This window comes from Arachis ipaensis, chromosome B8, assembly GCF_059453495.1.
Source record: "Arachis ipaensis isolate K30076 ecotype BB chromosome B8, ASM5945349v1, whole genome shotgun sequence".
In the NCBI taxonomy this organism is placed as follows: Eukaryota; Viridiplantae; Streptophyta; class Magnoliopsida; order Fabales; family Fabaceae; genus Arachis; species Arachis ipaensis.
Window position 1 is genome coordinate 38,685,460 of NC_142443.1, and position 23,863 is coordinate 38,709,322.

General features: G+C 33.9%; 1 protein-coding gene, 1 non-coding gene and 1 pseudogene across 2 annotated transcripts; 2 read left to right on the top strand and 1 right to left on the bottom strand.

Annotated features, from left to right (window-relative positions):
- Positions 1–806: 806 nt before the first annotated feature.
- Positions 807–2,224, bottom strand: LOC107610920 (sodium/hydrogen exchanger 1-like; annotated as a pseudogene).
- An 8,277-nt stretch (positions 2,225–10,501) lies between these two features.
- On the top strand, positions 10,502–14,217 carry LOC107610921 (uncharacterized). Its single transcript, XM_016312900.2, has 2 exons — positions 10,502–11,032; positions 12,487–14,217. The coding sequence occupies exons 1-2, from the start codon at positions 10,639–10,641 to the stop codon at positions 13,806–13,808; spliced, it is 1,716 nt and encodes a 571-aa protein (XP_016168386.2). The 5' UTR covers positions 10,502–10,638; the 3' UTR covers positions 13,809–14,217.
- An 8,702-nt stretch (positions 14,218–22,919) lies between these two features.
- On the top strand, positions 22,920–23,027 carry LOC148547746 (small nucleolar RNA R71). The gene has a single exon (XR_015897571.1). It is a non-coding gene; the product is annotated as a small nucleolar RNA R71 (small nucleolar RNA).
- Positions 23,028–23,863: the final 836 nt, after the last annotated feature.

Below are 23,863 nucleotides of genomic sequence, written 5' to 3' on the forward strand. Positions count from 1 at the left end.
ACCAACAACAGAAACATGAAGAAATAAAAATTTTTTCATCGTTACTTAGTCATGTCAAGGTAGGCTATGCATGTAATTAATCAAATCACAAAGAAGCCTAGTAGATCACACATATGTACCTATTTAATTTGTCCTATTTTTATTTTATAGTAAAATTTTAAAAAAGTCATTATTTATTGTAAGAGAGATTTATATATAACTGGTAATGATTAATGGATGTGTAATGCAAGATATAAATATAAGATAAGATTTTTGTATTTGTAATTTGTGAATATGAACGAAAGCAAAGCAATAAATGAAAGTTAATAAAGAGGAGAAAGGGGGGAGGGAGGGGGAACCTGATTTCTGGAGAGGCCAGTCTGCCATGCCAAGAGATGCTTATCTACATCACTTGGATACCTGAGAAAGAGCCAGAAAATAACATCAGAGTCCTTTCCATAACCGCATAAAGAGACACCAAGCTTTCTGTATCCCAGCCCCAAACTTTTTGAACCTTTCTTTCCTTCAATTCATTCATTCATTCATGGAGCTCGCTAGTCTGACCTGGCCTAGGCTGGGGTGGGCATGAGAATATAAAAGCAACAAAGAAAGATATACTATATTACCTTTATAATCATATCATTTTTATCTAATTACCTTTGTTTAATTTTTACTTATTTGCATTAACTACTCACAAGTAGTATCAAAATTAATAAATCAATTTACTCCTTAAAAATGATAATAAAAGGAAAAACAAAATAAGAAACTACTCACAGGTATTGGAGACTATCTAATTAGCCAAGAGTGGAAGGAATCGCCCCAGAGAATCAATTATTGGAAAGATCCAATGTCTGAAGCTTTGGAAGGGTTCCAGCTTTGGCAGAATTTGACCTGAGATATTGTTGTTCTATAGTAACCTACTCATAACGTGGAGAATTATGCTTAGGTTTCTCAGAAGGTGATACAAACTCCAATACTACAGACATGAAAACGAAAACTAAAGGAATACTGGAATAGAAAAAGAAAAAGGAAGATGTTGAGGTGAATATACATAAGGGCAAGCACTACTTAGAAACCAATAATTGTAATAACCAAAACAAGAAGAAAAATAAGATAAACATTATTACATGTTGGGATCACATCACACGTATGAGAAAATGATGCATTGCCACTATTATTTTTCAAATCTACCAAAGTCCCCTTTTTCCTTTTATTGTTGACTTTTAGTTCAATATTTTCAATCAAACACTTGTTTTATTACTTACAAACCAAGTTGGTCAAGAAAAGATTAGTGTCTAACCACTGTGCTACAGAGAACAACAGAAATGATACTAGTGATCATGATGGCATTCTCACGCAACGTAGTGTGGCCTAGCCTTGTAAACTGCATGTCAAAGATTCAGTTTATTACTAAACCAGACATAGATTTAGTTAGTATTGAAAGCTAGCCATGAAGTTTGATTACTTCACCTGGTTGTAAGCAAGTGCTATAGAAACAGCACCTCGCATGAGACCAGACCACCAGATTGTGACCTGTGAAACAAGATCATAGGAGATAGAAGTCATGTACCAAGGAAGGCTTTGAAAAGAAATTGAAACAGGGAAAGAAAACACATACTTGTTGCTTCATGTCAATTTTCACATGTGGGGATTTCTGGAGCAACTTGGATAAGAATAAAAGAGGGAAAACAAATGCTTCTCTTTCAACTAGGATAAATCCTAGAAGCATTGAACTGATCCCAACAGATTTTCCAGGACTAATGAATCAAGAGACCAAAAATGTTAATTAAAATTTTCACATTTTACAAAGTTTATTAATCTAGAAATGTTAGTATTACCTTTGGCTTACGAATCGTCACTTCTCTATGTTCAGTGCATCCATCCTAACATAAAGGAATATAAATATATCAGCAATGAATGACAATGTTGCAAAAACATGCCTGCAATAGGTTAATTCAGATCAGCAATCTCATAATAAATCAAACATGTTGAAATTTTTGACGTACTTGGTTGTGACTCTTGAACTTTTGGTAACATTGTGCCATGTGTAGTGAGACATAACTATGCTGCAGAAGAACATGGTCAGAATAGCACTCAACGCAAATAGCTATAAAAGAAAATAAAATTATTAGTATTGGAATTAATTGCATCAGTAATGAATAGACATGGAAAAATACCTCCATTAAAATTAAAAGGAGATTCTCATCTCAGCAAGCATGTTTGAAAGGTAAGCCATCAGTATCATAAAAGCAACCCTAACCTGAGACATGATTAGACAATAAACACATTCCTCAATTTCTCCAATCCGAGAATAGAATTAGCTTCCTAAGATTACGGAGGAGAAAAAACCCTAACCTAAGACATGATTGCAGTGAGCAATGAGGATTACAACAGAGACGGCTCAGGCAGAGCAGCGAGGACGTGAGGCATTGACGAGCCGACGACGACCATCGAGTAGTGACGATGACCGGAGATAGCTCAGGCAGCGCAAGGCAAAGAAGAGGGATTACAGCAGCGGCGGATCCAGCAGCGCAAGGTAGAAACGGCAACAACAACACAAGGCAGAGATAGCTCTATAGGTGTAGGAAGCGGCGGTGGCGACTTCTCTCTCCATTGTCACCTTCTCCATCTTTCTCTTCTTCCTCTTTCGATGGCAGATCCCCCTTTCTCTCGTTCTCTTCGTCATTCTCCGTGTCCCTCCACATTGCCATGCTCACTTTTCCAGCATAATGTAGAACCCTAAACCTAGCCCCTTTCATTCCTCATTCTCGTTTGAGAAATACTTCTATTATTTCCTGCTAAGTTGGATTTATTTTATTTCAAAATCAGTAGAAAACTGGAAACTGGGAAGCAAAGCTAAATTATGTACCAATTATAAGATTTATTTCCGAGAGAGGTATTAAAAATTTAGGCAACACTTAGGAGACGAAGTTTAAAATAAATTTAAAGACAACACTTATAAAATGTAACATATTGACTTTATAATAATTGTCTTATATATTTGATAGAGCAAAACTTGTTAAGTGTCTTTTAATTTATCTAAGACATCATTTATAATATGTTGGTTAAAAATATGTTGTAATAGCTCTATTTACTAGCAATTTGTATAAAATATTGTCTATTTTTATGTTAGGCAACTCTTTTAAAGTGTTGTCTTAAAAATATGTTGCAATGGATAAAAAATGTGGTAGTGGATCTTCATGGAAAAGTTCACTTACACCTAAGGATACCATCAATATTAGTGTTAATTAGTAACTACTATCTTGGCACATGTAAATCGCTACAGAAGTACCAGGATTTTTTTAATGTTGCATTTGTGAAGAAACTGCTTTGTTCAGTGTAACAACTCTAATTTTTGTATTAACAACGCGAGTTTTTTAAAAATAATATTTTGAAGCGATTAGTTTTATTTTGATGAGTCGATTTCGAATCCCGAAATAAAATAGATGATAATATAATTTTGTTATTATCTTATTTATTATTTTACTTGCTTTAATTATAATGGAACTTAGATAATAATATTAATATTATTATCAAGTCCGATTTTTGCTGATAAAATTAATTATTAATATTTCTTAATGAGTTTAGAGTTGCTAAAGTTCCATAAAATATCTTTATATTCCTAAATTACTAATGTCATTTATATTAGTAACTCATATATATTTAAATTTATATATATTATTATTATAATTATATTAGCAGCAGCAGCATCATCATTATTATTATTATTATTATTATTATTATTATTATTATTATTAATAATAAGTAGAGTTCCATTAGTTATATATATATATATGAGACTATTATCATTAGTTGGCTTTTCCTTTGTTACGTGTATATATATATATATATATATATATATATATATATATATATATATATATATATATATATATATATATATATATATATATACAAGGCTAGTATTATTAGGTGGCGGAAGCAAAAGCATAAACATATTAAAGCATATTAATATTAAGGCAAGAGCATATTAGTATTGCATGATCATTCTCATAAAAGCATAAACTGTGGCACATATAAAAGCAAGCCACATAACTATTTTTATTACCTTACTCATCATATAACCTTAGTTGATTGCATGCAAACGGTGAGGAAGAGAAAAGAGTGAGAGAGAGAACTGTAACCCCACCAAATTTTCGGTTTTGATTTTTTGCGATCCGTAATCTCAATTAAAAATCTAATCCGGTAAAAGTATTTATATCATCTTTTTCGACGTGTTGGCGTTATTTTTGATCGGTGGAAGTCAAGACGTAACTTTTCTACTCTTTGAGTTTGACCAACTAGAGTTCTAGGAGGCACAGACTATTCCGGACGTTTTCTTCTTAGACGACTCGGTCAGAAGGCTTCTCTAGAGCTTCGAGTATTTTGATTCCATACGAAGGTAAGATTTTGGTAAATTCTCACCGGTTAAATTGGTATTGGACAAGTGAATTGATGTCGTGATTACTTGTTGATTGAATTTGATTGAATTTATATTGAATTTTGTGATATATTGATATTTGTGATAAGTTTGAAGTTCGGAGGGTTTTAGTGCACCGAGGAACTGAGTTATTCTGATGAATTTGATTTCTGGATTACGATAGGATAATTTGAAAATGTTGGAATTTGTCTGGTTTGATTTATTAGAAATGATTTGAAAAGAGTGTGGAAAATGGTTTGGATGGAATCCGAGAAGGGTGGCAGAGTCTGGGTTTTAGGGGAGATGCCGCTGAAATTTTGTTATAAACCTTAAGAATTTATTTGAAATTTTATTTAGAAAAAGCAGATTGGATTTGAGAAATTGTATTATTTGATTCTCGATTTATTCAGAAAATAGTTATATGTCGAATTTAATTCATTTAAGAAAAGTATATATATTTTGAGTTCGATTTATTTAGAAAAGAATTATTTTACGATTTTAAATTATTTAAGAAAAGTATTATGTTTAAGTTTGATTTAAAAATGAAAAGGGCTTATGTTTTGAATTTGACTCAAGGATTTTATTTGGAGGAGTTTTAGTGAACCTTAAAAGTAATTGAATTTTTATTGAATGATTTCATTTTGTGATATCTTGGAAAGAGTAAAAGAATTAGTTTTAAGGATGAAAGGGGGATTGGTTTTGGTTTTAAAAGAAAAAGAGAAGATAAATCGGCACGTGTGATTATGAAATGATTAAAAGGTCACGAGAGGGTGACAGAAAGTAAATAGTTATAGTGTTGATGTGAACATGTTACGCCAGGTGCTTTATGTGTAAATGATTGTACGAGGATGCCCGTATATATGGAATGGCATCCAAGAGAAAGGGGCACATGCTTCAGCTAGAGAATCAGCGCCTACAAGTACTTGCAGAGGTCATGTTCGACATACTTTAGCTGGAGAATCAGTACCTGCAAGAAGTAGTAACTTGCAGAGGTTATGATGCTGGAATGCCTTATCTGACTTGCGAGTCGGATTGCATCGGGTGCGAGTCGAAACCAACAAATGAGCTTATTACCTGCAATAAGGCTAGACATGTATCATCCTTGTTGTGCATTTGCATTTTACTTGATGCGGTAAAATTGTTTGTGATTGTCTTCCTGTGGTTATGTATTCCTTATTGTTACTCTGAATTGTGGTAATTAGATACTTCTTTATGACACTTGTATATTTCATTGTAAATTATTTGAACTATGATAATCCTGACTAAACTAACTATCCCCGACCCTACTAAGAACCCCCCAGTTCTTACCCCTTTTCTTCCTCCGCCTTCAGATGGAGACCGGAGTTCTGTTTTACGAGATAGACCATCCCTATATATATGAGGATATTGTACTGCATAGGTTTTATGTAGTAGGTGTAGAGATTATGACTCATATGTACATTTTGCGTGATCACCCTTTCAGTCATCCGATTAACACTCTACAGTTTATCCCTATATGCCCTACGAGTTTCCGTTGTATTTGGCTCCACCCGGATACGCCATTTCACTCGTTCCATGATAGACTAGTGCCTCATTAGCATCCCAATCAGCCTGCGGATTAGATGGACCCTGAGCCTGAGCCCATGGAGGAGCATATTCCAGAGCCTGTATCGGAGGAGGATATACCAGTAGAGTAGATCTCAGTATCTTCATCCGAGCCATCTTCTGAAGAGCCTCTCTCTGTCTCTATTAGTGGACTGACGAGTGTTGGTCAGACCAGTAGTACGAGTGCCAAGGCCCCTCCGGAGATTATCGAGATATCTAATGATGAGGACGAGGATCCTGAGGAGTGTTTTGACGTGATTATGATCTCCTCTGACGATGATAGCTGATGCCTGGGAGCTGAGGATGTGCCCTTTTGGTAGTTTTTATGTTAGCCTAGCTTTTGTGTTAGTCTCCCACTTTTGAATAGATTCACTGAGAGAGTAGGGTTTACATAGTTGACTAGGCTAGTTTCGGGCACCAGCTTAGGAGTTTTCTATATGGACCATACCAGGGTCCAGAGTATTGATTTGTACATTAGTAGCAAGATGTGAAGAGTTGTATACTAACTTATGATATATAGATATATGACAGTACCTTTATATGTATGTATGATCTATGCTATGTGTTATGTTTATATATAATGTTGGCTTTGTGTATGTTTTATTTGATTTCCTATTATGGCTTGTGTATGTTTAATTAGCTATTCTCGCAAATCTTTTTATAAAATAAAAGTTTTTCTCCAAAAATTCGATAGTGCGCTAATACGATTACAGGCTTAATAATAAATAGCTAAAGTTTTAGGTGAGCAAATTGGTGACACTTGATTTCCAGTATGATCATGACGTACTGGAAATTGGGTCGTTACATTAAGCTCCTTTAGAAATCGCTACAGGTATAGTGGTTTATACTCGCACACGTTTCAACGTAAACTATTATGTTACGTGCAATTCCTAATCCGTTATATCCCTCTCGCAGTTTCTATAGAATTATAAAAGTTGCATTTGCGTCTTCATTGTTCAAATGTTGTATTTTAGTAATATTGGTTTCCAAACAATTTATTTCGATAACTTGCCTAGTAAATTACTTAAAACCTATGATGCACAGATACTCCACGGACACAGGACACAATACGACATAAGACACATAGACATACAAATTTAAAATTTATATAAGATACGGAAACATAACATATATAAAATATAAAGTATTTTTAAATAAATTATAATTATATTTTAGTATTTATTAAAATATAATTTAATTTTTTAATTATTTTTAATATTTTTTAATTAGATAAAATATTTAAAATATTTTTTATTTTAATAATTAATAATATATATTATTTCTAAATTCATTTTAAAAATACATGTTAAAAATAAAATTAGACATATTAATGAGTGATGATATTTAAGTATGTTTAAATTTGTCTGAAATTTTTTTTATTAAAATATATTTAAATATAAAAAACATATATATAAGACGAATGTCAATAAATATCATATCTAAAATGTGTCTAATATATAGGCTTTTTTACCTATATGCGCATGTAAAATACATTTATTCCTAAAATACGCACGGTTTGAAACTCCTCCTCAAATACGCACTGCCAACTCGCAAGAGACAAACACAAAATGAAAATAGGGGGCATATCAGGGATGGTAGCCGCGAAATGGCTCATGGCGTCTGACACAAACCATTCCAATTACGTCAGCCACGAAATGGAGCACTTCAGCTATGGCACACACGAAATGGCCCACTTCTTGTATGACGAGCACGAATTGTAGTATATATAAGTAGTATACCCAAAATAAATGTATTATATTGCATTGATTGTTTTACTTTTTCTAAACAGCTTGCACAACAAAGACACAAATTCAGTGAATATTTAATTTACTTTCTAATTATTTTTTCTTATAGACAGCCACATCTTAACTAAAATAAAATAATTTTTTCTAATTACAAAAAGTGCAAGATGGATCAGCCATTGATGATTTATTTTCATGATTAAGAGTTGAATTGTAATTTATTTTGTTTAGGATAAAAAATAGTTAGAAACTAAATTAAGCATTTACTTTTATTTGTTATTATTGTTAACAATGGATATAGTGTTTTTACCAAAGACAAAAATTAAATTATAAAATAACTCTAAGATTTTCACATATTAATAATATAAATTTTTGTGTGTAAATTTTTAGTAATATATTGTACATTATTAGTTATAGCTCAACAAATCATTTAAACTTATAAATTTTAATTGATTGTCATATAAAATATTTTAATATTATTAATATATAAAAAAATAATTTTAATATATTGTTAACATAAAATAATTTTATTTATATATCCAATTACATAATATTATATTAAATAAAATAATATTTTTTTATTTATTACATAAATATTTATTCAAAAAAATATATGTAATTAAATAATTATATAAAATATTATATTTTATATTATGAATACCAATTCTATAAAATAATATAAAATTAAATAAAAATTCACATATAATTAATTATTTTTAAATAAAATTAATATTAAAAATTATTAGATAATAATTTAGTTATTTGCCAAAAATTAAATTTATAATTTATAATAATATAAAAAAATTAATTATTATGATACATTATGCATTATTCATATACACATTTTGTATCTGAGACACTTCTTTCTTGTTGAGAAAGGCTGTACTCTCTCACTCTTCTCACCATTTTCATATCTATCTATCTCTATCACTCTTTTTCTCTCTCTATATATAAATAGGTAAAGAGAGTCACAGGTTCTTCTTGTGAGTGTGTTTTTCTTATTTCTGCCGTGACATTTGAGCCATTTCGTGTGTGTCATAGCTGAGGTGCTCTATTTCGTGGTTGACGCAATTGGAATGGTTTGTATCAGACGCCAGGAGCTATTTCGCGGCCACCATTCCTGATATGCCTCCTATTTTTATTTTGTGTTTGTTCCTTACGAGTTGGCAGTACGTATTTGAGAAGAAATTTCAAACCGTGCGTATTTTGAGAATAAATGTATTTTACATGCGGATATAGATAAAAAACCCTAATATATATAACAAATCACTAAAGTATCCAACAAAGTTTCCATTGCATTCTTGTATTGATATTTTTTTGTTTGACCGTGTTTCTCTTTTGGTTTTTGGACAGGACCATGTGTCAACAAACTTTTACTTTTATGTTTAAAGAAAACATGAAAAACAAAGTTCGCGTTATTTGCTCTTCTTGCTTTGGTAAATTACTTGGAAGGAGCAACGACAAAGTTTCCGTTGTATTCTCATATGAATACTTCTATAATTACTAATTAGGTTCACTTCCATAAAAATGTCTAAAATATCTTTTTTAAAAATATTTTTTAATAATTAAAATTTAATATATATATATATATATAACCGATTAAATTGTATTATATTTGTCAAAATTAGATCAGACAAATTAATTTAACCAAAAAATAATAAATCAAATTTTAAATAATTAATATTATTTTTTATAAAAAATAACTACAATATTCCTAGAAAATGATTAAAATATATATATATATATATATATATATATATTAATTTTGAGAATTTTAAATTTTAATCATTTTTTTGCGTTGTTATAGGATTAGGATTTAAAATTTGTAAAATATATATATAAATAATTGGGATATTTTAGTTATTTTTTATAATATGAATATTGTAGTTAATTTTTATTAAAAAATATTAATTTAGACCGGTTCAAAATTTAATTTATTAATTTTTTAGTTAAATTAATTTATTTAATCAAATTTTAATAAAAATAATACAGTTTAATTAATTATATGTATTAAATTATAATTTCTAAAAAATATTTTTAAAAAAAAGACGTATTTGACATCTTTATTTAAATGACTTCTTTTATAATTTTATTGCTCGACTATATATGTCCCTTTTAAAAAAATTATTGCCAAATAATTATCATTTGTGTTCATAATTTTAAAATAGAGGGGATAGTACTTACTAGAAAGTTACGTTTTATCTTAATAAAATAGTAATACTAAGTGTATATTAAAATTAGTCATTAAAATTAATTATTAATATAAAATATAAATTAAAATATAAAATATATATTAAAAATAAATTAAATAATATATATTTATACACAAATATATAATAACTAATTTTAATAATTAATTTTAGTATAAATAGTATTTTTATAATAAAATATATTATATTAAAGTTTCTGCTATTAAATATCAGAATATTAAATATCAGAATGAATGTGAACGAATGATAAAGACAAATTGACTTGATTATTCTTGGCCGTGTACCATAGGCTAAATTTATTTGTTTCTTTTCTTTTTGGGTCAAGATTGAATATCAGAAAATGTAGCTATTCCATTTGTAAGAAAAGAAAAAAGAACCTAAAGCTCACATAGCCCCGAAAGAATTGATAATTGGAAATTTGATATTTCCACGTTGAATATGGAGTGAGCTTTGAATAATTAGTTAACGCAAGCTGCAGTCAACTTCCACAAATTGTCTCTCTTTCAAATTACGAATAAGAACGAACAATAAAGACAAGACTTGATTCTTGGCCGTGTACCATAGGCTAAATTTGATTTTTTTTTTTTTTTTTTCAATTATTTGAGTGTCAGAAAATGTAGCCATTGCATTTTTAAGAAAAGAAAAAGAAAAGAAAGAACTTATAAAGCTCAGGAAGAGCCGAGAGAATTGATACGTTAAATCTATGGAGTGGGCTTTGAATAGGAAGAAGCGATGGATGGTATTGGTGGGAAGTATTTTGGTGTTGGTTCAAGTGTTTGTGAACACAAGCGGTTGTTTCAGAGAAGAGAAGAGATCGCTTCTTGAATTGAAGACTGCTTATTCGAATCATTCTTTGCTGCCATCTTGGGTTGATGACGTTGTTGATCCAAATAGCAATTGCTGTGATTGGGAATGCGTTGAGTGTGATCCCTCCTCTGGCTATGTCTTCAATCTCTCTCTCTCCAATATCAGAGACCGTGATGCCTATGGACGTTGTTTTTCCACACCCTTCAACTGGTCCTTGCTCCTCACCTTCCCTCAATTGACAATCCTTGATCTCTCCCATAACTGCTTCCAAAACTTCGTTTGTCAAGGAGGTACCGTTTCAACTAAGAGAATTTTTTTCTATGAGTAGTGCTAGGGAGCCAATGGCCTAAGTGTATGTACAATGGGCTAAATGAACATCACTTATAAACATCTCATGTTATAAAAAGTTAATTTTGGGTTCAAAAGCCAAAGTTCGAACTCTTGACCTTCTACATCTGGAACTCTTGTACCATGTCTTGAAACCACTCATCCCAAAAGCGTAACCTGACAGGATAATGTAACACTAATAATGATATCTCTAATACTTTCTAAACCTTCATTTAGTGTGTATATATGTACGCTTAGGCCATTGGCTCCCTAGACTTTCTCTTTTTCTATATATATGTTTTTTTAAGTATGCATATTTAGTGTGTATTCTAAGAAAACTTAAGTATTTGTTTTCATTTTATAATAGTTATATATTGTTGGTTTCATATTATTGTTGCTTTTAAATAAATACTCTTCTAATTCGTTTTTCCTCCAACGAATTACATGTACTTTTATCTGACTTAGTAAGTTGTTATAAGCCCCAACAAATTATGTGTACACATAATTCGTGCAGGAAATCAACGGATTACATAAAAATAATTTAGGATACATATTTAATTACTTAATTGATTTTAATTGAGACATTTTTAGTAATATTAGTTTCTACTAAATATTTTATTTAGGTAAATTGTCCTATTATTTATTTCTTTTAGTTCTTGTTTTCAATTTTTTTTTGGAAGATTACTTTTCAAGTTGCAGCGCTATGATTGGTAAAATAAAATAAAAGTTGCTTTTAATAAGCATAAATTATAACATTTTCAGCAAATAAAAAGTTACGTTAGTGATATTTGATTGGTAAAATTATTTTTAAATTTAAAATAATTATAATAGACATAAATATATTTATGAATTAGTTTTAATATTTATTAATATATAAAATTATATTAAAATTTTTAATTTTAAAAAATACAACATAACTATGAATTGAAAAATGTATTTAACTTTTTAAGGGATAAAACTGTACAAATGTGCACGCAATAAATTTGCTATCCAATTGGTTGTTATATATTTATTTATAAATATATATTATTTATTTTATCTATATTTTAATATGTATTTATATGAGTAGTAACTAATTTAATTGAAGGATTAGGAATCCTTCAACCACTACCTCAAGTGTATACTAATTATTATTGAAACAATCTCGTTATGTTACCAACAACATTTTTGTCAACTTTTGCCAACTCTTATTTATAAATGTGTTTAATGGAAGTGTCTTTATAGATGTGTCTAATAAAAATGTCTTTTTTATGGATATGTTTAATAGAAGTGTCTTTATATATATATTTTCTAGATGTGTCTCTTTATATATATGTTCAAAATATAATAATTAATTATTATTGATAATAAGTTGGCAGATAATATATTGGTACCCTATACTTTTCCTTATCGAAAATACTATAACTTTCACTTCTAGGTTTATGTCAAATGAAGCAAATTGAAGAGCTATATTTAAATGATAACAATTTCGAAGGAACTTTGGATCCACTCATGGGAAATATGACATCACTTCGGACTCTTGATCTTTCACATAACTTGTTAAGTGGGAGTATTCCTGCTTCAATGGCAATGATGCCAAGTTTAAGAATATTAAATCTGGGCCACAATAATTTTTCAGGGAGCATACCCATCAACATGTTTGAAGGACGAGACACCTCAGCTCCAATAGGTTTACATATCCTGGACTTGTCTCATAACAAATTCTCGGGTCATCTGCCATTTTCCTTCACGATATCACCATCTTTGGTTTTCATTAATTTGAAAGGAAATGATCTTACTGGCAAGATACCTAATTATTACCCTCGTGGCGACAATATAGTTGCTATTGATTTCAGTGACAACAATTTCAAGGGACATATTCCGGAGAGCATCTATAGTCTTAAGTCTTTGACATTTCTTCTATTGGCAGGAAACCAATTGCAAGAACAACTCTCCAGTGGTATATGTGAGTTAAGAAATCTACAGATCTTGGATCTGTCCCGTAATAAATTCACTGGCTCTATACCTTCTTGCTTCAATAATATAGCATTTCAGGATGTAAATTTTGTTTTCTCTCGTGGACAAAGAGCTACCGTGTCTCCTGGAGGAGCTAAAAGATATCGTACACAAATATTTGGTTTTAAGTATAGAATGGGAGAAGTACAAGTCAAAACAAAAGGTTCATCTCGTTCATACGAAGGTGATACACTTAAAATCATGTCTGCATTGGATTTGTCATCTAATCAATTGACGGGAGAAATTCCTCGCGAATTAGGAGATCTCAGCGGCCTTCATACACTCAATTTATCTCACAATCGTCTGAATGGATTGATTCCAGAGAGCTTTCACAATCTACAAAACATAGAGAGCTTGGATCTTTCAAACAACACTTTGAGTGGGCAAATTCCTCTTAATCTTCAGGACTTGTACTTTTTGGAGATCTTTAATGTGTCCTATAACAATCTATCAGGTACAGCACCTGAGGAAAACCAATTTGCCAACTTTGATGATAGCAACTACGAAGGGAATCCATTTCTCCATTGGACCAACAGTAACAGGCGGATTCCACCACCTCCAGCCCCGTTGGATAAGAGAAAGAAAGATGATTCTGCCGTTGACTTCACTTCTTTTTATTGGACTTTCTCTGCATCTTATGTCACAGTGCTCTTAGCGTTGGTGATAATTCTTTGGATCAATCCATATTGGAGAAGAGTGTGGTTTTATTTTGTTGAATGGTGTCTTTTTAAATGCTTTCGTTAATTGGAGATACTTTCTACATAGAAAATTATGAAATAAATTACCCAAGGATGTTTGATATGCGTTTTCCTAATGTGGTTGATAGGGAACCTAGCTTGCATTTTTGGAAGAACAAGTAGTATTAGACTTTAATTTAGTAATTAGTCGCTCCAGTTCTCATAAAATATTTTATTGAACTCGGTTGTTGTTTGCGCAATTAAATATTGTATTTCTCCAGTGCTTGATTTCAAGGCTTCTTTTTCCAACGATTCTATATGCTACCTACTTGGGCGGATAACCCTAACAACAATGGATGTATGATGATGGGTACGGTGTTTATGGCTTTCCAAGTTGATGGTCTATTTTTCTATAACCTTCAAGGAATTGAGAACCATTCATTTGTCCTTCAATTCTTTTTGGGACTTCATTTGGAAACCAGGTGTTATCCAAAAATTTGGGAAGAATTTATGACTTGAAGCTAGCTGTAGAAGCTGGGTTGATAGATGATGTTGAAAAAAAAAAATAAATTTTAGGATAAACCACAAAACTGCACTACAACTAGAAAATGGATTAATACAGACAGATTTACAGACATATTTAGTCTTTATTACAGACGAATTTTTGGTTACCGATGAAATTATCGACGGATTTTGTCTTTCTGTAAAAGTCCCGTCGGAAATTATTTACCGACGGATTTTTTTCCGTTGAAAAATTACCGACGGATTTTTACCAGTTACCGACTGATTTTTTCTCTGTAAATTCTGCATCAATTTTCCGAAGGCGACGAACTTTTCGACGGATTTTTCGTCTGTAATTACAGACGGATTTTTCGTCTGTAATTACAGACGGATTTTCAGACAGATTTTCCGTCTGTAATTACAGATGGATTTTCAGACGAATTTTCTGTCTATAATTACAGACGGATTTTTCGACAGATTTTCCGTTTGTAATTTGAACTTTGGAAAATCATCTTACATTCTAATTACAGACAGAAAATCCGTCTGTAAATCCGTCAGTAAGATAAAATAGAATTTTTTTTTATTTTTCCAATTACAAAATAAATTTATTTTCATACAAAATAAATATAAATTTAATACAAATTTTTATCTAATTTGTATTCAAATATTTATAATATTTCAAAACATAAACAAATTCATCGTATTATCAAACTAAGAAAAATATTATAAACAAGCAAGTCAATATAATTCAAAACATAAACAAAGTGTATTGATACGTCAACTATAATAATAAGTAATAACCATACATCAACAAAGTGCATTGATACATGAACTATAATTCAAAATATAAACTCTGTATTCAAAACATCTTTCTAAAATCCCATGTCCAATAAATGATCAGCTTCATCGAGCACCAACACTTTCACACCCATCAGCCGAGTTGCAAAGCCAGCAGTATTCTCCACATGATCTGTAAGCCTTCCAAGTGTAGCAACAAGGATCTGTATAGCATGTATAAAACATTAGTGATTATTTCCTAATAGATCATAATATTTAGCATCTATATGAAAGGTTATTTAGTAATGTTGAAAAACTACTTATCTTTTTGTTTGCTTATATACATGTCCTTTGGAAAGTGTGCATGGTTCTATTCCACTAGAAATAACACTTCAGCCGCAATAATAGAAGGATTTACCTGGCAAGGATTTGCTTGCATACGTTTCTATTCTAAGGCAAGTCTTGTCCCTCCAATAACAAATCAGAAGAAGTCACAACATTCGCAGCTGAGCTTGACATTGCTTGACTCATATGAAATGCGCTGCGTGGTTCAAGTTGAAGAGGGGCTAAGCTAGACACTCCACTGAAATCTTTACCAATATTATTTGCAGAAACATTTGTCATGGAAGCCATAGCTATGTCAGTAGGAAGGAAACCCTGCTTGCTAGCAGCACGCCGTTTGTTGTCGATTCTGGGGACTTGTCGACCCCGGCTACCTAAACTGCTCTCTGGCTCTAGTCTGAAAGCATCATTGTGTCTCACCACAGGCTTCAGAATTTTGGACCTTTTTCTTGCTTCAGCAGCAGCCTTGGAAACCTCTTCTACATTTAATCGCGCCAATGTCCAAGGACTAATTTTGACTGCTCCAGGATTCTTTCTCTTAGATGGTTCTTCTCTAATACTCTTCTTTCCAAGTAAGCTGAACCGCTTTCTAGTAGGATTACATCAAACTGTAGCCAATGAAAGCAACATATGGTGCCATGTAAGAAAATGGAACACACAAAAGCACCAGGGATGTCATGTCTGACAAAGAAAGCACATTAATACCAAAAGCAAGTTGAATTTTTTTTAAAAAATGTTACCTAATCTTCATCGAACAGGCATGGTGGTGTGCACCACGAACCACGCTGGAACGTAGTGAAGGAGCTCACACTGCTGAATCCAGTAAGTGAGCTAACAATTGACATGTGAGAACTTTGTTGACCACCAACTCCTTACTGCTCCTGCTCTTGCTCCGTTAGAGCTATGATGTAAATGTAATCATAAGTGCTGATTCCCTAAGTAACTCAGCAATAACCATAACATTTGGCACCAAAAATGTACACTTAATGAGAATTACTAGAAAGATGAACTTGTAGAGGATTCAGAAAAGGGTACACAAATATCAGAATATTTTTCAATTGGCTTCCATCATTTTCTTTTTGCTTTCTTTTTTTCTCTTAATGCCTAATGTTTTACAAATGAAATAACACATTATATGGATCCCAATATGAATATTCACTGAAGAAAGAACATAAGAAATCTAAACATTTATATGAAAAATTACTCCATTTTAATAACAAAAATATCAAAACAATGGAACAGAACAATTATATGATTATACCACTCTACTCCATTCCATTCCCTTGCTTTCCTCTCCATCTTATTCGATTCTATTAGCTTCCACTAATTACCAATCCAAACATAAATATGACATGGGTTTATCAGAATTTAGCACTCTTAGTACCTTGTCTGGATGAGGAAGGAGGCAATACCCAACAGAAAATGAAACATCTGAGGCTCTGACCTATCAACATAAGCAAACACGAAACAAAAAAAAAACCTATGTTTAAGAAAGGCGCAACAAGTCTAAAACCATGAAAGAGAATTAGATAAGATATAGTTTGGTCAGTAGCTAACCGAATTGCAGGATTGAGCTCAGAAGAAGAAGAACAAGAAAGCAACAGTTTTTCTTCTTTTTGGCAGTTTCATCAATACCACCAGATATAGAAGAATGAAGGAGTGGTTGAGAGTGAGGAATGATTGCATCCCTCAATATGGGAATTGCTATTGCTTCCTTCTTCCTCTCCTTCACACACTGCCACTGCCATGAATTGTGAAAATGAACGTTTATCGCTTACGATAAAAGAAACAAAATTACAAAGTATGATATAAATGTTAAACAAAATTACAAAGTATGAATGTTTATTCATATTGAAGAGATTTTTCTTGGTCTCTGGTATGTGAAATTGCTACTCAGGTTGTGAATTGTTGTTCGAAATTGATTCCCTGGCAATGGCACCAAAAACGGATGCACAGGACCATGGTCTAAACATATCTTCACAACTTCGCATAACTAACCAGCAAGTGCACTGGGTCGTCCAAGTAATACCTTACGTGAGTAAGGGTCGAATCCCACGGAGATTGTCGGTATGAAGCAAGATATGGTCACCTTGTAAATCTCAGTCAGGCGGATATCAAACAGTAATGGGTTTTCGAAAATAAATAATAGAATAGGGATAGAGGTACTTATGTAAATCATTGGTAGGAATTTCAGATAAGCGAATGGAGATGCTTTTCGTTCCTCTGAACCTCTGCTTTCCTGCTATCTTCATCCAGTCAGTCTTACTCCTTTCCATGGCTGGCTTTATGTGATACATCACCATTGTCAACGGCTACTTTCGGTCATCTCTCGGGAAAATGATCCAATGCCCTGTCACGGCACGGCTAATCATCTGGAGGCATCACCCTTGTCAATGGCTTCATCTTATCCTCTTAGTGAAAATGATCAACGCACCCTGTCACGGCACGGCTATTCATCTGTCGGTTCTCGATCATGCTGGAATAGGATTTACTATCCTTTTGCGTCTGTCACTAACGCCCCGCAATCGCGAGTTTGGAGCTCGTCACAGTCATTCATTCATTGAATCCTACTCGGAATACCACAGACAAGGTTTAGACCTTCCGGATTCTCTTGAATGCCGCCATCATTCTAGCTTACGCCACGAAGATTCTGGTTAGGAGATCTAAGATATACTCATTCAGTCTAAGGTAGAACGGAAGTGATTGTCAGGCACGCATTCATAGGGAATGATGATGATTGTCACGTTCATCACATTCAGATTGAAGTACGAATGAATAGCTTGGAAGCAAAACAAGATGAATTGAATAGAAAACAGTAGTACTTTGCATTAATCTTTGAGGAACAGCAGAGCTCCACACCTTAATCTATGGAGTGTAGAAACTCTACCGTTAAAATTACATAAGTGAAAGTCCAGGCATGGCCGAGAGGCCAGCCCTCAAACGTGATCTAAGATAGCATACAACTGATCAAAGATGGTCAAAAAGACGTCTAATACAATAGTAAAAGGTCCTATTTATAATAAACTAGCTACTAGGGTTTACAGAAGTAAGTAATTGATGCATAAATCCACTTCTGGGGCCCACTTGGTGTGTGCTTGGGCTGAGCTTGAGTATTGCACATGTAGAGGTCCTTCTTGGAGTTGAACGCCAGCTTTTGTGCCAGTTTGGGCGTTCAACTCTAGTTTTGGCTCCTTTTCTGGCGCTGGACGCCAGATTTGGGCAGAAAGCTGGCGTTGAGCGCCAGTTTATGTCATCTATTCTTGGCCAAAGTATAGACTATTATATATTGCTGGAAATCCCTGGATGTCTACTTTCCAACGCAATTGGAAGCGCGCCATTTTGAGTTCTGTAGCTCCAGAAAATCCACTTTGAGTGCAGGGAGGTCAGAATCCAACAGCATCAGCAGTCCTTCTTCAACCTCTGAATCTGATTTTTGCTCAAGTCCCTCAATTTCAGTCAGAAAATACCTGAAATCACATAAAAACACACAAACTCATAGTAAAGTCCAGAAATGTGAATTTAACATAAAAACTAATGAAAACATCCCTAAAAGTAATTAGATCCTACTAAAAATATACTAAAAACAATGCCAAAAAGCGTATAAATTATCCGCTCATCACAACACCAAACTTAAATTGTTGCTTGTCCCCAAGCAACTAAAAATCAAATAGGATAAAAAGAAGAGAATATACTACAAATTCCAAACTATCAATGAAACATAGCTTCAATCATATGAGCGGGACTTATAGCTTTTTGCCTCTTGAATAGTTTTGGCATCTCACTTTATCCATTGAAGTTTAGAATGATTGGCATCTATAGGAACTCAGAGTTCAGATAGTGTTATTGACTCTCCTAGTTCAGTATGATGATTCTTGAACACAGCTATTTTATGAGTCTTGGCCGTGGCCCTAAGCACTTTGTTTTCCAGTATTACCACCGAATACATAAATGCCATAGACACATAATTGGGTGAACCTTTTCAGATTGTGACTCAGCTTTGCTAAAGTCCCCAATTAGAGGTGTCCAAGGTTCTTAAGCACACTTTTTTTTTGCTTTGGACCTTGACTTTAACCGCTCAGTCTCAAGTTTTCACTTGACACCTACACGCCACAAGCACATGGTTAGGGACAGCTTGGTTTAGCCGCTTAGACCAGGATTTTATTCCTTTAGGCCCTCCTATCCATTGATGCTCAAAGCCTTGGGATCCTTTTTATTTGCCCTTGCCTTTTGGTTTTAAGGGCTATTGGCTTTTTGCTCTTGCCTCTTAGTTTTAAGAGCTTTTGGCTTTTTCTGCTTGCTTTTTCTTTCTATAATTTTTTTTCGCCTATTTTTTTTTTCTGCAAGCTTTGTTCTTTGCTGCTTTTTCTTGCTTCAAGAATCATTTTTATGATTTTTCAGATTATCAAATAACATGTCTCCTAGTCATCATTCTTTCAAGAGCCAACATATTTAACATTCTTAAACAACAACTTCAAAAGACATATGCACTGTTCAAGCATACATTCAGAAAACAAGAAGCATTGTCACCACATCAATATAATTAAACTAAGTTCAAGGATAAATTCAAAACTCATGTACTTCTTGTTCTTTTGAATTAACACATTTTTCATTTAAGAGAGGTGATGGATTCATAGGACATTCATAACTTTAAGGCATAGTTACTAACTACTAATGATCATGTAATGAAGACACAAACATAGATAAGCACATCACATAGAAAATGAAAAACAGAGAAAGTAAGAACAAGGAATGAATCCACCTTAGTGATGGTGGCGTTTCCTTCTTGAGGAACCAATGATGTCCTTAAGCTCTTCTATGTCTCTTCCTTGTCTTTGTTGCTCCTCCTTCATTGCTTTTTGATCTTCTCTTATTTCATGGAGCATGATGGAGTGCTCTTGATGTTCCACCCTTAGTTGCTTCCAATAATTGTGTGGAAGAAAATGTATCCCCTGAGGTATCTCAGGGATCTCTTGATTTGCAGTCAAATGTTCTACCACTGAACTATAGACCCTTTGATGGAAGCTTTTGTCTTCCCTTTCCTCTTTCTAGAGGTTTCTCTGGCCTTAGGTGCCATCAATGGTTATGGAAAAAAAACAAAAAAAGCTATGCTTTTACCACACTAAACTTAGAATGTTGCTCGCCCTCGAGCAAAAGAAGAAGGAATAGAAGAAGAAGAAGAAGAAGAAGAAGAAGATATGGAGGAGATGGAGGGAGGTGTGTATTCGGCCATATGGGTGGGATTGGGTGGAAAAGAGATGTTGAATTTTGAAGGTAAGTGGGTGTAAGGATGTGAGTGGTAAAGGGTTAACAGGGAAGGGTGTTTATTGGGAATAGAGGATGATTGAGAAGAGAGAAGAGAGTGAGTAGAGGTAGGTGGGGATCCTGTGGGGTCCACAGATCCTGAGGTGATCCTGTGGGGTCCACAGATCTTGAGGTGTCAAGGCATTTACATCCCTGCACCAATTTAGGCATGCAAAATGCCCTTGCACACAACTCTGGGCGTTCAGCGCCAGGTTGGTGCCCATTTTGGGCGTTCAACGCCCATTTGTTGCCATTTCTGGCGTTGAACGCCAGAACCATGCTTGTTCTGGGCATTCAGCGCCAGGATGCTACCCATTTTGGGCGTTCAGCGCCAGAACCATGCTCTGTTCTGGCGTTGAACGCCAGGCAGATGCTCCTCCAGGGTGTGATTTTTCTTCTGCTGTTTTTGATTCCGTTTTTGATTTTTTTGTTTATTTTGTGACTCCACATGATCATGAACCTATAAAGACATATAACTAAGAAAAATATTGTTAGATAAATAAAAATTAGGTTGCCTTCCAACAAGCGCTTCTTTAATGTCAATAGCTTGACAGTGGGCTCTCATGGAGCCTCACAGATGTTCAGAGCATTGTTGAGATTCTCCAACACCAAACTTAGAGTTTGGATATGGGAGTTCAACACCAAACTTAGAGTTTGGTTGTGGCCTCCCAACACCAAACTTAGAGTTTGACTGTGGGGGCTTGGGTTGACTCTACTTTGAGAGAAGCTTTTCATGCTTCCTCTCCATGGTTGCAGAGGGAGATCCTTGAGTTTTAAACACAAGGGAGTCCTCATTCCATTGAAGGACTAGTTCACCTCTGTCAACATCAATCACAGCTCTTGCTGTGGCCAGGAAAGGTCTTCCTAGGATGATGGATTCATCCTCTTCCTTTCCAGTATCCAGGACTATGAAATCAGCAGGGATGTAAAGGCCTTTAACCTTTACTAACACGTCCTCTACTTGTCCATAAGCCTGTTTTCTTGAACTGTCTACCATCTCTAATGAGATTTTAGCAGCTTGCACCCCATAGATTCCCAGTTTCTCTATTACAGAGAGGGGCATGAGGTTTATTCCTGAACCAAGGTCACACAGAGCCTTAAAGATCATGGTGTCTATGGTACAGGGTATTATGAACTTTCCAGGATCCTGTCTCTTCTGAGGCAATGTCAGTTGATCCAGATCACTTAGTTCATTGATGAACAAGGGAGGTCCAACTTCCCAAGTATCAATGCCAAATAATTTGGCATTCAGCTTCATGATTGCACCAAGAAACTTGGCAGTTTGCTCTTCAGTAACATCCTCATTCTCTTCAGAAGAGGAATACACATCAGAGCTCATGAAGGGCATAAGGAGGTTCAATGGAATCTCTATGGTCTCTAGATGAGCCTCAGAGTCCTTTGGTTCCTCAGGGGGAAATTCCTTATTGATCACTGGACGTCCCAGGAGGTCTTCCTCCTTGGGATTCACGTCCCCCTCTCCTTCTTTGGGTTCGGCCATGGTGCTTATGTCAATGGCCTTGCACTCTCCTTTTGGATTCTCTTTTGTATTGCTTGGGAGAGTACTAGGAGGGATTTCAGTGATCCTTTTACTCAGCTGGCCCACTTGTGCTTCCAGATTTCTAATGGAAGATCTTGTTTCATTCATGAAACTTACAGTGGTCTTAGATAGATCAGAGACTAAGTTTGTTAAATTAGAAGTATTTTGTTCAGAATTCTCTGTCTATTGCTGAGTGGATGATGGATAAGGTTTATTATTGTTAAACCTGTTTCTTCCACCATTATTAAAGCCTTGTTGAGGCTTTTGATCCTTCCATGAGAAATTTGGATGATTTCTCCATGATGAGTTATAGGTGTTTCCATAAGGTTCACCTAAGTAATTCACCTCTGCTATTGCAGGGTTCTCAGGATCATAAGCTTCTTCTTCAGAAGATGCCTCTTGAGTACTGTTGGATGCAGCTTGCATTCCATTCAGACTCTGAGAGATCATATTGACTTGCTGAGTCAATATTTTATTCTGAGCCAGAATGGCATTCAGAGTATCAATCTCAAGAACTCCCTTATTCATAGGCGTCCCATTATTCACAGGATTCCTCTCAGAAGTGTACATGAACTGGTTATTAGCAACCATGTCAATGAGTTCTTGAGCTTCTGCAGGCGTTTTCTTTAGGTGAATGGATCCACCTGCAGAAGTGTCCAGTGACATCTTTGATAGCTCAGATAAACCATCATAGAATATACCCAGGATGGTCCATTCTGAAAGCATGTCAGAAGGACACTTTTTGGTCAACTGTTTGTATCTTTCCCAAGCTTCATAGAGGGATTCACCTTCTTTCTGTTTGAAGGTTTGAACATCCACTCTAAGCTTGCTCAGCTTTTGAGGAGGAAAGAACTTGGCTAAGAAAGCCGTGACCAGCTTATCCCAAGAGTTCAGGCTATCTTTAGGTTGAGAGTCCAACCATATTCTAGCTTTGTCTCTTACAGCAAAAGGGAAAAGCATGAGCCTGTAGACTTCAGGATCTACTCCATTAGTCTTAACAGTATCACATATCTGCAAGAATTCAGTTAAGAACTGAAAAGGATCTTCAGATGGAAGTCCATGAAACTTGCAGTTCTGCTGCATCAGAGAAACTAATTGAGGTTTCAGCTCAAAGTTGTTTGCTCCAATGGCAGGAATGGAGATGCTTCTTCCATTTAAATTGGAATTAGGTGCAGTAAAGTCACCAAGCATCCTCCTTGCATTATTATTATTTTCGACTGCCATCTCCTCTTCCTGTTCGAAAATTTCTGAAAGGTTATCTCTGGATTGTTGTAATTTAGCTTCTCTTAATTTTCTCTTCAGAGTCCTTTCAAGTTCTGGATCTGCTTCAACAAGAATGTTCTTGTCTTTACTCCTGCTCATATGACAAAGAAGAGGGCACAGAAAAATAATAATAATAGAGATCATTTATACCACAGTATAGGGATCCCTTTGGAAGAAAAGAGGGAGACAAAGAATGCGATGTAAAGAAAGAAACACAACTGTGAGGAGGGCAGAGATGTGAGATGAGATGTTAGTAGATGAATAAATAAATAGAATAAGATGAGAGAGGGAGAATTTTCGAAAATAATTTTTGAAAAAGAGTTAGTGATTTTCGAAAATAATTTTTGAAAAAGGTTAGTATTTTTTCGAAAAATTTTTAAAATCAAAAATAAAAATAATTA

Excerpts from the sequence above, each read along its gene's own strand:
- LOC107610921 (XM_016312900.2), top strand. The coding sequence starts at position 10,639 with ATGGAGTGGGCTTTGAATAGGAAGAAGCGATGGATGGTATTGGTGGGA. Across the intron at positions 11,033-12,486 it reads AAACTTCGTTTGTCAAGGAG|GTTTATGTCAAATGAAGCAA; the intron begins GTACCGTTTCAA and ends TTTCACTTCTAG.